Source organism: Mytilus californianus, unplaced genomic scaffold, assembly GCF_021869535.1.
Source record: "Mytilus californianus isolate M0D057914Y unplaced genomic scaffold, xbMytCali1.0.p SCAF_3, whole genome shotgun sequence".
Classification (NCBI taxonomy): Eukaryota; Metazoa; Mollusca; class Bivalvia; order Mytilida; family Mytilidae; genus Mytilus; species Mytilus californianus.
Genome location: NW_026262679.1, coordinates 7,243,790 through 7,259,764, shown reverse-complemented (window position 1 = coordinate 7,259,764; position 15,975 = coordinate 7,243,790). Strand labels below are relative to the sequence as shown.

The 15,975-nt window shown below is 33.2% G+C and overlaps 1 protein-coding gene across 3 annotated transcripts in view; it reads left to right on the top strand.

Annotated features, from left to right (window-relative positions):
* Positions 1-15,975, top strand: part of LOC127733902 (N-alpha-acetyltransferase 35, NatC auxiliary subunit-like) — a 60,981-nt gene that overhangs the window by 17,526 nt on the left and 27,480 nt on the right. For all 3 annotated transcript variants that reach the window (XM_052243349.1, XM_052243351.1, XM_052243350.1), the window contains exons 7-12: positions 523-657; positions 2,792-2,909; positions 5,236-5,414; positions 9,634-9,693; positions 13,784-13,890; positions 15,005-15,170. In XM_052243349.1, coding sequence (XP_052099309.1) covers positions 523-657; positions 2,792-2,909; positions 5,236-5,414; positions 9,634-9,693; positions 13,784-13,890; positions 15,005-15,170 — 765 coding nt within the window. The remainder of the gene's footprint in view (positions 1-522; positions 658-2,791; positions 2,910-5,235; positions 5,415-9,633; positions 9,694-13,783; positions 13,891-15,004; positions 15,171-15,975) is intronic.

Sequence of the window (15,975 nt, the reverse complement as noted above, 5' to 3'; positions counted from 1 at the left end):
GTTAAAAACATATAGAATTTTGTAAATATCAATTAACTAACTAGTTAAGTGCAGAAACATTCTTGCCGCTTAGCTTTAATTTGATTATTGTAATTTAAGTAGCTGGCACCTGAAATTCTTGCAGGCAGCAGATTTTTATTTTTGAAAGTCCTGCAGATTGAAGAACTATTGTGTGCCATTTTATTTGTATCTCAGTTTTTAGATAAAAAGAAGACTTTTCAGTCAGACCTATAGTTTCTAGATCAAAAGAAGACTTCTCAGTCAGACCTATAGTTTCTAGGTCAAAAGAAGACTTCTCAGTCAGACCTATAGTTTTTAGATCAAAAGAAGACTTCTCAGTCAGACCTATAGTTTTTAGATCAAAAGAAGACTTCTCAGTCAGACCTATAGTTTTTAGATCAAAAGAAGACTTCTCAGTCAGACCTATGATTTTTCCACATCTTGAACATCTTTATTGAATATCCAGTAAGTAAAAGTATAGGAAATAAATAACAACTTATACCAACTGCTTATTTTTTACAGACAACCAGAAGTAAACCTGGTGAAGACAGACAGCCAGACATAGAACAAGAACATGAACTCAACATGGCCCTTTATTCCAGAATTAAATTCAACAGATTATTTCTAACATTACTACTGTCCTTGAATAAAGAAAAGGTAAGTGTCGTCATTCATAAATTAGTTCTGTCAGTCATGTCAGCCACTAGGTCTGTCTGTCATATTAACCCGTAGTTCTGTCAGTCATATCAGCCACTAGGTCTGTCAGTCATATTAGCCAATAGGTCTGTCAGTCATGTCATCCACTAGGTCTGTCAGTCATGTCAGCCACGAGGTCTCATTCATATTAGCCACTAGGTCTGTCAGTCATGTAAGCCACTAGGTCTGTCAGACATGTCATCCACTAGGTCTGTCAGTCATGTCAGCCATGAGGTCTGTCAGTCATATTAGCCACTAGGTCTGTTAGTCATGTCAGCCACTAGGTCTGTCAGTCATATTAGCCACTAGGTCTGCCAGTCATGTCAGCCACTAGGTCTGTCAGACATATTAGCCATTAGGTCTGTCAGTCATGTCAGCCACTAGGTCTGTCATTTATATTAGCCGCTAGTCTCAGGTGCCCCGGGTCGGTAAGCAGATCCTGCTCCACATGTGACACCCCTTGTGTTGCTCATGTTAGAACAAGTACTGTAATAAGTCTTATTTTGGAAGGTCACATTCTAGGAAAAGAGAACGGTTGTGGTTACGACAATTGGTACATATCTGTCGACATCTGTGAAACAGATATTCCATTACAGTCAACCAACTTGTGATGGTGTCTGTAAAATTTTTGAAGGGATGATTTCAACCTCACCACTTGGAACTCTTGGTTTTATAGCTTAACTTCTTAATTTGTCGAAAAGTAAAATCTCTCAATAATTTTGTTAACCCTGTTGCTTAGATCAGAATTACCTGTTTTTGTACTACCAAACTTCCGGGAACCAGTGCACTCTAATACATTTGATATGCAATTAAAAGTTGTCACTTTATTTGGGTAAAGATTGCATGAAATGCAATCAAAACCCATATGGTACTGACTTATACATCTTACAAGGTTCATCACTATCTTTGATAGTTCAAACATAATTATGCAGTGAAGTGATTATTGATCATTTTGTGGGTCCTATCCAGTCTATGTCAGGCAATTTATTGATGATTTGTAGTTCTAAGATATTTAAGTTACAATATGATGTGTATTTAAATTACGATACTTGTCAAGAAAACTTTTTTTGTAAAAAATGCATAAGTAATGCATGGTGTATGAATCTGTTATAAAAATAGGTTGAACTACAAATGTACAATAATGAACAAAGGAAGATAACTCCAGCTCAAATCTATAATTTGCCTAGCTAAATATAATTCAATGTTTTATTTTATATTCACAAAATTGCTTGATGATAGCAATCTTGACCTGTCAGTTCTCACAAGCACTTTGACTTAAACTTACAACAAAATAGCTATGAATGCTTTAAATTGCAGAATGTAACATAGAAAGCAATAGGGTTATGAATTAATGCTTTTATTCCTTCACAAGTCAAATTGAATTTCATACATTTTTTTTCTCTCTAAACAAAATATTTCAAATTTTGACTTCTACAAGGAAAAATGATAAAAAGAATTCTTATCTTTTTAGACCGTGTACCGATATTAAAAAAAGTGTTTGCTTCATGAAAATGTTAAAAAATGCCTTTTTCAAACACACTGTATCACAGAAAAATATGAAGAATTGTATTTATTAATAAATTGAGAAAATTTTATGTATGTTTCATGGATTTACTTAAATACCAACAGGTAAAGATAGATTTTGAGATTGTAAATGGTTATTTGTTTTGTTAAAAATCTAAAAATATTTAAAAATTTCAAGTTCCACTGATGAAAAAAATTGACCTGAATAACTGCGGCATATTCTGACTACTAAATTCTCCACATAAATGCACAAGATTGTTAGTTAGCTGTTATTGATAAAGGAACATGAATAAACTAGATTACTTTCTTGATATTAGCTTGCATTGGAAATTAGCAGATAGAATTGAAATACAAGTGATCGGTAGAATGACACATTTATTAATGATCATGAGGCGGGAAACAATAAGGGGGAATAACACATGAATAAACATGCATAAACTAGGGAGAAAAGGAGACAAACGAAAAACATGTAACATTCAATATAATATACTGGTGTATACCTTATTATTTTCATATTTTTAATATGGAACATAGAACATATAACAAGAAAGAAATATTAATATCCTTTCAGTGTGAAGGTGTTCCACAAGTGAAGAAGTGGGTCACACAGATGCAAGAAGTCCTCCCTATCATCAAGAAAACATTGTCATGTGGAATACAACCAGAAACCAAAGAGTTCAGTAAAAATGGTAAGGATATATATACACTGGTAATAGGAGGAAAAACGGTAAGGATATATATACACTGGTAATAGGAGGAAAAACGGTAAGGATATATATACACTGGTAATAGGAGGAAAAACGGTAAGGATATATATACACTGGGAATAGGAGGAAAAACGGTAAGGATATATATACACTGGGAATAGGAGGAAAAACGGTAAGGATATATATACACTGGTAATAGGAGGAAAAATGGTAAGGATATATATACACTGGTAATAGGAGGAAAAATGGTAAGGATATATATACACTGGTAATAGGAGGAAAAATGGTAAGGATATATATACACTGGTAATAGGAGGAAAAATGGTAAGGATATATATACACTGGGAATAGAAAGGAGGAAAAACGGTAAGGATATATATACACTGGGAATAGAAAGGAGGAAAAATGGTAAGGATATATCAACTGGGAATAGAAAGGAGGAAAAATGGTAAGGATATATCCACTGGGAATAGAAAGGAGGAAAAATGGTAAGGATATATCCACTGGGAATAGAAAGGGGGGAAAATGGTAAGGATATATCCACTGGGAATAGAAAGGAGGAAAAATGGTAAGGATATATCCACTGGGAATAGAAAGGAGGAAAAATGGTAAGGATATATTCACTGGGAATAGAAAGGAGTAAAAATGATAAGGATATATCCACTGGGAATAGAAAGGAGGAAAATGGTAAGGATATATATACACTGGTAATAGGAGGAAAAATGTTAAGGATATTTTCACTGGGTTTAGAAAGGAGCAAAAATGGTAAGGATATATCCACTAGGAATAGAAAGGAGGAAAAATGGTAAGGATATATCCACTGGGAATAGAAAGGAGGAAAAATGGAAAGGATATAACCACTAGGAATAGAAAGGAGGAAAAATGGTAAGGATATATCCACTGGGAATAGAAAGGAGGAAAAATGGTAAGGATATATCCACTGGGAATAGAAAGGAGGAAAAATGGTAAGGATATATTCACTGGGAATAGAAAGGAGTAAAAATGATAAGGATATATCCACTGGGAATAGAAAGGAGGAAAAATGGTAAGGATATATATACACTGGTAATAGGAGGAAAAATGTTAAGGATATTTTCACTGGGTTTAGAAAGGAGCAAAAATGGTAAGGATATATCCACTAGGAATAGAAAGGAGGAAAAATGGTAAGGATATATCCACTGGGAATAGAAAGGAGGAAAAATGGAAAGGATATAACCACTAGGAATAGAAAGGAGGAAAAATGGTAAGGATATATCCACTGGGAATAGAAAGGAGGAAAAATGGTAAGGATATATCCACTAGGAATAGAAAGGAGGAAAAATGGTAAGGATATATCAACTGGGAATAGAAAGGAGGAAAAATGGTAAGGATATATCCACTAGGAATAGAAAGGAGGAAAAATGGTAAGGATATATCAACTGGGAATAAAAAGGAGGAATAGAAAGGAGGAAAAATGGAAAGGATATAACCACTAGGAATAGAAAGGAGGAAAAATGGTAAGGATATATCCACTGGGAATAGAAAGGAGGAAAAATGGTAAGGATATATCCACTAGGAATAGAAAGGAGGAAAAATGGTAAGGATATATCAACTGGGAATAGAAAGGAGGAAAAATGGTAAGGATATATCCACTAGGAATAGAAAGGAGGAAAAATGGTAAGGATATATCAACTGGGAATAAAAAGGAGGAATAGAAAGGAGGAAAAATGGTAAGGATATATCCACTGGGAATAGAAAGGAGGAAAAATGATAAGGATATATCCACTAGGAATAGAAAGGAGGAAAAATGGTAAGGATATATCCACTAGGAATAGAAAGGAGGAAAAATGGTAAGGATATATCCACTAGGAATAGAAAGGAGGAAAAATGGTAAGGATATATCCAGTAGGAATAGAAAGAAGGAAAAACATATAGAACAATTAAAATGTTATGGGGAAAGAATAGTATTTGAAATAACTGAAAACAACAGTAGTCATGACAGTACATGATAATTTTATGTTACTTGGATAAATTGAAGTTATTTCTATCGACATGAAATGAACATGGAATTCAAATGGATGGACTGTGAAATGGATTTAACTTGCAGACAGGAAATGTTTATAGTTGAGTTGGGCCATAAAATTTAGCTTTGAATTGGCCTCCAAATGAGCTAACTAAATTAATAATACTGGAAGAGTGTTTTCAGTGCTATGAGCACGACACTTTCTTAAAACAGGTTGCATGATTGATACGTTCCACACATTTGCTGTATATTTGACAAATAATTCATTTTGTTAAAAGGTTAATAATGTAAATATTTGTGTTGTAGACTATCCTACCATTATGGGATTTGAACCATTAGTTAATCAGAGACTTTTACCTCCAACATTTCCTCGTTACACTGTCATAAAGAGTAGGGAGGAGTGTATCAGTTACATGGAAACATTGATGAATCAGTTACACATATTACCAGAGATTACACAAATGGTGTCATTACACGCTATATTGGTTTGTACTCAATAATTGTATGTGATTTTTTGGTGGATAGTTGTCTCATTGGCAATCCTAAGAGATCTTTTATTTTTATATTGAACCCTGCAACTTTTGTCCCTGTAATAGCCACAACTTATGTCCCAGTAATAGCCACGACTTATGTCCCTGTAATAGCCACAACTTATGTCCCTGTAATAGCCACAACTTATGTCCCTGTAATAGCCACAACTTATGTCCCTGTAATAGCCACAATTTATGTCCCTGTAATAGCCACAGCTTATGTCCCTGTAATAGCCACAACTTATGTCCCTGTAATAGCCACAACTTATGTCCCTGTAACAGCCACAATCAGGTACACTTGTTTGAAAGACCAAATTTCAGTTAGAATGAATAACAAAAACTAGCAGCATAGGAATAGCCATAACCCATCAAAGGACAACACCAAAGAGCCATTACCCATCCAATGACATCACCAAAACATGTTCATCATTAACAAAATAAAGTACAATAGAGGGTTACTAAGAACACAAAACTGCTAATAGAATTGTTATCAGATGGAATCAATGCGACAGCACTTAGTCCTTATTTCTGGTGACATCTATACGACAGGAAACAGTCTTTATTATTGGTGACATCTATACGACAGGATACAGTCCTTATTTCTGGTGACATCTATACGACAGGATACAGTCTTTATAATTGGTGACATCTATACGACAGGATACAGTCTTTATTTCTGGTGACATCTATACGACAGGATACAGTCCTTATTTCTGGTGACATCTATAGGACAGGATACAGTCTTTATTATTGGTGACATCTATACGATAGGATACAGTCTTTATTATTGGTGACAATTATACGACAGGATACAGTCCTTATTTCTGGTGACATCTATACGACAGGATACAGTCTTTATTATTGGTGACATCTATACGACAGGATACAGTCTTTATTAGTCCCCTACCGACGAAGTCGAAGGGGACTTTAGGTTTGCACTCCGTCCGTCTGTCCGTCTGTCAGTCCGGCAAATCAGCTTTCCACACTTTTTTTCTTCGTTCTTGGAGATATTGATTTGATATTTGGTATATAGTTTTATCATGACAAGTTATAGATCAAGTTCAAATTTTGTTCCGGTCTGATGATTTAATCCAGAGTTATGGACCATATCTAATGTTAGAGTACTATGTTAAACCATATTTCTAAACAAAGGGAGATAACTAATTTTTTAAAAGACATTCTTTGTTCAATTATTTGAAGAATTTTTTGGCAGGTTTGTTAGTTATTTAGTATAAACTAATTTTCTGAATGCTATATATATATAAAAAAAAATTATGAAGAGAAATCCTTTAATTAGATAATAATCTATTTTTATTATGTATATATTTCAATACATTACATTGTGTAGATAAAAGTTGTTGACATTTTATAGATAATTTACAAATCTATATTAGTTTGTGACAAATGAAAGAAAAAATATTTGGAACTATTAATTATATTTGATTATAATTTGTAAATAGATATACACTGTATTACATCATATCTAATTTTAGAGAACTATTAATCATATCTAATGTTTTTTTCATCATGCTTATACGATATTGATTGATAATTGGTATATAGTTTTATTGTCTAGCCTGCGACTTTTGTCGCAGAAAGCTCGACATAGGGATAGTGATCCGGCCGCGGCGGCTACGGCAGCGGCGGCGTTAGCTAACTTCTTAAAAGCTTTATATTTTAGAAGGTGGGAGACCTGGATGCTTCATACTTTGTATATAGATGCCTCATGTTACGAAGTTTCCGTTAGTCACATGTCCAATGTCCTTGACCTCATTTTCATGGTTCAGTGACTACTTGAAAAAAAAGTTCAGATTTTTTGGAATGTTAAATTCTCTCTTATTATAAGTAATAGGATAACTATATTTGGTATGTACGTACCTTGCAAGGTCCTCATGCCCGTCAGATAGTTTTCACTTGACCTCGACCTCATTTCATGGATCAGTGAACAAGGTTAAGTTTTCGTGGTCAAGTCCATATCTGAGATACTATAAGCAATAAGTCTACTATATTTGGTGTATGTAATGATAGTAAGGTGTACATGTCCAACTGGCAGGTGTCATCTGACCTTGACCTCATTTTCATGGTTCAGTGGTCATAGTTTAGTTTTTGTGTTTTGGTCTGTTTTTCTAATACTGTATGCAATAGGTCAACTGTATTTGGTGTATGGAAATATTTTATGATGTACATGTCAGTCTGGCATGTTTTATTTGACCTTGACCTCATTTTCAAGGTTCATTGCTTATGTTAAGTTTTTGTGTTTTGGTTTGTTTTTCTTACACTGTATGCAGTAGGTCAACTATATTTGGTGTATGGAAATATTTTACGATGTACATGTCAGTCTGGCATGTTTCATTTGACCTTGACCTCATTTTCAAGGTTCATTGCTTATGTTAAGTTTTTGTGTTTTGGTCTGTTTTTCTTACACTTTAAGCAATAGGTCAACTATATTTGGTGTATGGAATGATTGTAAGGTGTACATGTCTAGCTGGCAGGTGTCATTTGACCTTGACCTCATTTTCATGGTTCAGTGGTCAAAGTTAAGATTTTGAGTTTTGGTCTTTTTTTCTAATACTATATGCAATAGGTGAACTATATTTGGTGTATGGAAATATTTTATGATCTTTATGTCAGTCACGCAGGTTTTATTTCACCTTGACCTCATTTTCACAGTTCATTACTCAGTGTTAAGTTTTTGTGTTTTGGTCTGTTTTTCTTAAACTATAAGCAATAGGTCAAATATATTTGTTGTGTGGAAGAATTGTTAGCTGTACATGCCTGCCTGTCATGGTTCATCTGACCTTGACCTCATTTTCATGGTTCATTGGTCAATGTTTAGTTTTCTTGGTTAATGTTAAGTTTATGTGACAGTTGTAAGAAAGCTTTATATTTAGGACTATCAACATAATATCAATGATTAGTAAAGAAGGCGAGACATTTCAGCGTGTGCACTCTTGTCATGACAAGTTACAGATCAAGTTCAAATTTTTGTTTCAGTCTAATAATTTTGTGCAGAGTTATGGTCCTTGGACTTGAAAAATTCACTCATATAATCAGCTTTCCACACTGTTTTTAGTCATGCTTGAAGATATTGACATGATATTTACTTTTTGTTTACACCATGGCAAGTTATATAACTAGTTAGCATTTTGTTCCAGTATAATGAATTTTTACCCGGTAGTGGACTATGTATTGCCATGCAATACTCTCAGAATGCTTGTTTCTGGTGACATCTATACGACAGGATACAGTCCTTATTTCTGGTGACATCTATACGACAGGATACAGTCTTTATTTCTGGTGACATCTATACGACAGGATACAGTCTTTATTTCTGGTGACATCTATACCACAGGATACAGTCTTTATTTCTGGTGACATTTATACCACAGGATACAGTCTTTATTTCTGGTGACATCTATACGACAGGATACAGTCTTTATTTCTGGTGGCATCAATACGACAGCACACGTTCTTTATTTCTAGTGACATCAATACGACAGCACACAGTCTTTATTTCTGGTGACATCAATATGACAGCACACAGTCTTTATTTCTAGTGACATCAATATGACAGCACACTGTCTTTATTTCTGGTGACATCAATATGACAGCACACTGTCTTTATTTCTGGTGACATCAATATGACAGCACACTGTCTTTATTTCTGGTGACATCAATACGACAGCACACGTTCTTTATTTCTGGTGGCATCAATACGACAGCACACAGTCTTTATTTCTGGTGACATCAATATGACAGCACACGTTCTTTATTTCTGGTGACATCAATAGGACAGCACACAGTCTTTATTTCTGGTGACATCAATATGACAGCACACTGTCTTTATTTCTGGTGACATCAATACGACAGCACACGTTCTTTATTTCTGGTGGCATCAATACGACAGCACACAGTCTTTATTTCTGGTGACATCAATATGACAGCACACGTTCTTTATTTCTGGTGACATCAATAGGACAGCACACAGTCTTTATTTCTGGTGACATCAATATGACAGCACACTGTCTTTATTTCTGGTGACATCAATACGACAGCACACGTTCTTTATTTCTGGTGACATCAATAGGACAGCCTACAGTAGACTAGGGTTTTTACAAGTTTCTACTGTGATTTCTGGTTAACATTAATAATTCGATCTTTTTATATTATACAGGAAACATTTAAAGAATTTAGTAAATCATCACCCTGTGTATTATCCAGGTCATTGATACAGGTGAGTACACAAGACATTGGGTATTATATGTAGGTCATTAATACAGGTGAGTACACAAGACATTGTGTATTATATGTAGGTCATTAATACAGGTGAGTACACAAGACAGTGTGTATTATATGTAGGTCATTAATACAGGTGAGTACACAAGACATTGTGTATTATATGTAGGTCATTAATACAGGTGAGTACTCAAGGCATTGTGTATTATATGTAGGTCATTAATACAGGTGAGTACATAAGACATTGTGTATTTTATGTAGGTCATTAATACAGTTGAGTACAGAAGGCATTGTGTATTATATGTAGGTCATAAATAGAGGTGAGTACACAAGGCGTACTGTATTATTTAGTTCTAATATACATTTGTACATGTGACTTTCTTCACCTTGTGAATTGTAAAGGTGGATTATTCACAAGTCAAAATAGGTCATCTTGTTTGTTCTTGCTTTTTCAGGAGTCTCAATTTGAATTGAATTGGTAGTTAGCTGTAAAACTTATTCATTGCAGTGGTAACATTTATCAAATTATATATCAATAGTTGCCAAAAAGTGGGTCCTTTCAACTGTCATTAGTGCAAAGGAGTTGGTTCACTAACTCATAATTTGGCCCTAAAAATTTCGAAAATTTTAACTGCGATAAATTTGATGAAAACATCTGTTAAAATGTCCAATTGTTTAAGATAAATCAAGAGTTTCACCAATTACGTCATTAGTGATGTATTTGTGATGCCATAAATGTAAGTAAATTTGGTTAAAACTTGATTTTTGGCATACTTTTGCATAATTTATAGCAGTTGTCTTGAAAATTAACCAGATTCTTTACTTTTCAATTAAAATTTAAATTGGAGAGGAGTGGCACCACATATCAATCATAAAAAAGGTGGAAAAAGGTGACAAATTTCTAGAAAAATAACTGAAAATAAATTCTTGCCCTATTTCAGGCTGATGTACTTATAAACATAAAACAGATATACAGTTTTCTTATACACATTTAGCAATACATACACATTATATTTACTCAAACAATTGAAGTTTATAAAATACAACTTTACAAGGCAATGTATCAGGGTTACTGGCTGTACTCATTTATATTTCAATAGCCCCGATAAGCCCTGAAAAATATTGTTTACAAAGAACTCTATCATCATACAAAAAAATTCAAACTTAGAAAATGGCAAAGAGAAACATGGAACCATTTAAAGACATACATAACTAACACTTATCTGATAAATTATGCACACCCTCATATTTCTAAGTCTATAATGTAAGAATGTTTTTAATGAAACTATCAGGTAAATATAGCATTAATAAGTCGGGTTCCATAGTACAATGTTCTTAAATAAGGAGGAGAAAGATGACAGCAAGAAAATCAATGAAATGAAAAATACTAGTGAATCCAAAATTTTAAGCTTTGTTTGTCAGAGCAGTTCATATTACCCTGTTTCTGTTCACTGAGGCTGACAGGTCAGAAAACATATGATTTCCCCATAATTTGTATATCTTATTACCAAAATAGAATAAAAACAATACTATTGGGAGGAATGGTTTGAATTTATGCTGTTTGTGAACGTAATAAAATGAGTCTAGTGCTTTTTTATAGCAAATAAATTGATTGTTTATGAAACTCACCTGATCAATCGGGAAGATTTTTGTTTCAAGTAAACACAAAGATTAAAAATAACCTGACTAGTTATCTTCCTCTTTTTGAGGTATTAACTATTATAGTTTAGATTCAATAATACTTTATTTTGAAGAAAAATCTTTCTTAGAATATAGCGTTTCTTCATTTACTTTAAAAATGACTTTATTGATAAAATTCAAAACAACATGAGTGACATCTAATACATTTTTTATTTTATTTCCTTTTTCAACAGAACTTACGCAGGGAATTTTTCTTTTTTTTGTGGCATTTTGGTAAAGAGTGATTTCATTGTTTATGAAAATAAAAAGATGTGGTATGATTGCCATTGAGACAACTCTACACCATAGACCAAATGATGTAGAAGTTAACAATCATGAAGCCAAAGATGTATTCAAGATATCTCAAATGTTACTGAAAATGATAAAGATTTTTTGTAATGTCATAATTTGTAATAAGATTGAAGATCCTTTTACTCTATTTTTAGCTAACCTGGGTTGCGTACAATATCGTAGCAGCTACATTGGGCTACGTAGATTTTTGACTACTGAACGTGTAGCTAGCCTAGCTGCTAAATAGATCTAGATAGCAGCTAAGCTAGCTACACGTTCAGTAGTCAAAAATCTACGTAGCCCTATGTAGATCTATGTAGCTGCTACAATATTGAACGCAACCCTGGTCTACAGGGCCAAGTGAGCTTTTATCTTGAATTGTCGTCCGTCTTTTGTTGTCGTCCATTAATTTTTATAAAATTATTCTCTGGTCAAATTTAACCAAACTAGGCCACAATCATCATTGGGGTATCTAGTTTTGAAAATGTGTCCGATGACCCTGATGCCAACCAACATGGCAGCCATGGCTAATAATAGAATATAGGGTAAAATGCAAGTTTTGTCTATTATCTTGAAAACTGCTATAGGTAGAGAAAATCTGACAGGGTTGAAATGTTCAAAACGTTAAGATTTACCTAATGTCTTATACATAACAACTGTCAGACGACTACTTTATTGCCCTTAAATGATGATTTTTACCAATTTTTTGCAGTTTTATCTAATATCTTATACACTTTAATACTGATAGAGAGAAACTTAAAATAGAAAAAATGATCAGCAAGACAAGCTACAATAAGATCATCGAGCTGAAATCGTTAGATGACTCCTTATTGGAGTTCTTGCCCTGAAATGACGATTTTTATCATTTTTTCGCATTTTTGCCCTATTTTTCAAAAATTTTAAAAGATAGGTAGAACCTTAAAAATGATCAGCAAGACAAGATCTACAATTAAGTCATATAGAGGAAATTGTCTGACAATTCTTGATTAGAGTTTTTGCCCTTTAAATACGATTTATATTGATTTTGCTTTATATCTTAAAAATTGTAATAGATAGTTAGAAACATAAATAAAATTGAAATGATCAGCAGGATAAGATCTACTTTTAAGTCAAAATGCAGGAAATCGTCTGATGACTCCTTATTGGAGTTATTGTCCTTTAATGAAGATTTTTACCAACTCTTTTGCATTTTGCCTTGTATTATAAAAATTTTAATAGATATATAGAAACTTAAATTAGCAAAAATGATCAGCAAGACTAGAAGATCAAATTACTAGTTTGTGATTTAAAGTGTTTACCTATCTTTTGTACTTTTCAAGATAATAGACAAATAGGCGAGACATATATATCTCTGTGTTAACAGTTTATGATATGGAAAGAGTGATTAGGCCAGGTGCAAAAAGGTAATATTTACAGTTTTCGGAACATCTCTTGACTTGTCTATAGGGGTATGGATGTGTATTGGATAAATTTGTAAGATTTAAATATGCAATTTTTCTGAAAGTTGGATATATTTTTGGACATGTACTGTACATTACACACACTAAAGATTTGACAAAAAAAAGCAGGTACATTTTTTTTAATGCGACAAAACGTTATTAAGAACTAATAGGGGAATTAATTTTGGTCTGTGGCCATGTACAATAATGAACAAAGGAAGATAACTCTAACTCAAATCTATAATTTGCTTTGCTGAATACAATTCAATGTTTTATTTTATTAATTCCCAAATTGCAAATGAAAGCAATTTTTACCCTTCAGTGCTCACAAACACTTTTGATTATGTTTTTGTCTATTATTTTGAAAAATACAAAAGATAGGTAAACACTTTAAATAGTAAAGATGATCAGCAATATCAGATCCACAAGTAACTCAAATGTTGCCGAAATCATTAGTAGACACTTTATCAGAGTGGATGCCTGTAAATGAAAAATTATTTTTACCCATTTTTGTTTTTTTTTAGCAAAAACTATAGAAAATAGAGAGAAATTGTAACAGAAAAATGATCAGCATTATAAGATTAACAAAATAAGAGATTTTGGACCTGAAGAATATGTGATTATAGCAGTGTTTTGAAGGTTATGCATGTATTCATCAATTTTAATAATTCATTTCAGTTGACCTTCCTTCCAGTCAATAAACGAGTATTTGGAACAATACCCATGGTAGATTATCTAAAGGATACAATCAGAAACTTTATAGCACCTCCTTGTCTTAGTCAGAAGTAAGTTTAATTAGCCCTCCTTGTCTTAGTCAGAAGTAAATTTTGTTAGCCATTCTTGTTTTAGTCAGAAGTAAGTTTTATTAGTCCTCCTTGTCTTAGTCAGAAGTAAGTTTTATTAGTCCTCTTTGTCTTAGTCAGAAGTAAGTTTTATCAGCCTTCATTGTCTCAGTCAGTAGTAAGTTTTAATTTCAATTTCATTTTTTTGGATAGTATTGTAAAAAAAAAATTGCCTTGCTATGATTGGCACCCATGTTTCCATTACAGACAATTAACAAATCTGTTCCTCAAACCTATGGCCTGAGCCTTATGATACCATTTGACTAAATCTCTAGAAATTTTCACTCATATCATAGCCAATAAAATACAGGTTTAATCATTTTAAGGGCTGTCAACCAGAGTTTAAATGAAATTCATTTAGCCAGTAGGAGAATTTTTTCATGCCAAAATAATTCCTTCATGGTTTTGATATGAAATCTGATATGAAATCTGTTAACTGACAGCTTTTGGATGCATAATTTAACATCAACCCTGTTTGCATGCACACACTTGTAATTATTTAAACAAAATGCTTCTTTCATTTTTTTTTGCTCAATTTTTATTTAATAATTTAAATATTTTTTTTGTAAACTGAATTATTTGTTGCTACAATTATTTAGATGCAATCCAGTTAACATTGAGAAACAACTTCAAAAAGATCTACAGATGTCCTATATACATTACCTGTCACCTGACAGCTGTCAGACAACCAATAAACCTTTATAATAATTAATATTTGTTGAGGGGAAAGGGGGGAGGGGGCAGATAATTAGGACTTGTTAAAATAGTAATTACTCCTGATTTCACTTTTATGACCTGACAGTCTTAAAGAATGCCTAAACCTCAACCTTTTCATACTATTATTAGATTGGCAAATAGAGATTTGGTGTCTGTCAGTCGATTGCCAGTCAGATAAAAATTATGTATTTTGGAAGACATGCTTTGAAATTAGCCTTTTTCATTTTAAAAGTACATATTAAAATTAATAAACATGATAAAGCATTGATGTAAAAGTAGCCAGAGGTTAAATATTCTGTTAATGGGATCAACTTAAATACTGATTTATTCTTATTTTCAGATCTCAGCTCTACAACAATGCTCAGGCCAAAACATTTGTAGATGCATGGTTCATGCAGGCAGTCCGCCCTGTTTGTACACTGATACAAATCCCTGGTCATAATCGGGCCAGACAAAGAGACAAGTGGGGACATATATTAGAAGAATTGTCTGCCCTGCAAGAAGAGGTTTGTATCATAGCTACCTCAGTAAATATTGTTTTTATTTGTCTATTAACTTGATCTCCCTTTGTACCCACAACTTCCCCTAAATTATTAGTGTAAAATTAAGTACATATTCTTATTTTTGAATCTCCCTCAACTACCATAGGTTATCCCATAAAGAGGTATGAATCACAGTTTGTTCTTGGCCACCACAATAGCTGTGGAAGTGAGGCATGTAAAGTCAACAGTTAGTTTAATCTGTGATTAGGTTACACAAGTGAGACATATCATTATGTTAGCAGTTTGTTTGTAGTTGTCTATTAGTCTGTGATTAGGTCACACAAGTGAGAAATATCTCTATGTTAGCAGTTTGTTTCTAGTTATCTATTAGTCTGTGATTAGGTCACACAAGTGAGACATTTCTCTAGGTTAGCAGTTTGTTTCTAGTTGTCTATTAGTCTGTGATTAGGTTACACAAGTGAGACATATCTCTATGTTAGCAGTTTGTTTCTAGTTGTCTATTAGTCTGTGATTAGGTCACACAAGTGAGACATTTCTCTAGGTTAGCAGTTTGTTTCTAGTTGTCTATTAATCTGTGATTAGGTTACACAAGTGAGACATATCTCTATGTAAGCAGTTTGTTTCTAGTTGTCTATTAGTCTGTGATTAGGTCACACAAGTGAGACATATCTCTATGTTAGCAGTTTGTTTCTAGTTGTCTATTAATCTGTGATTAGGTTACACAAGTGAGACATATCTCTATGTTAGCAGTTTGTTTGTAGTTGTCTATTAGTCTGTGATTAGGTCACACAAGTGAGACATATCTCTA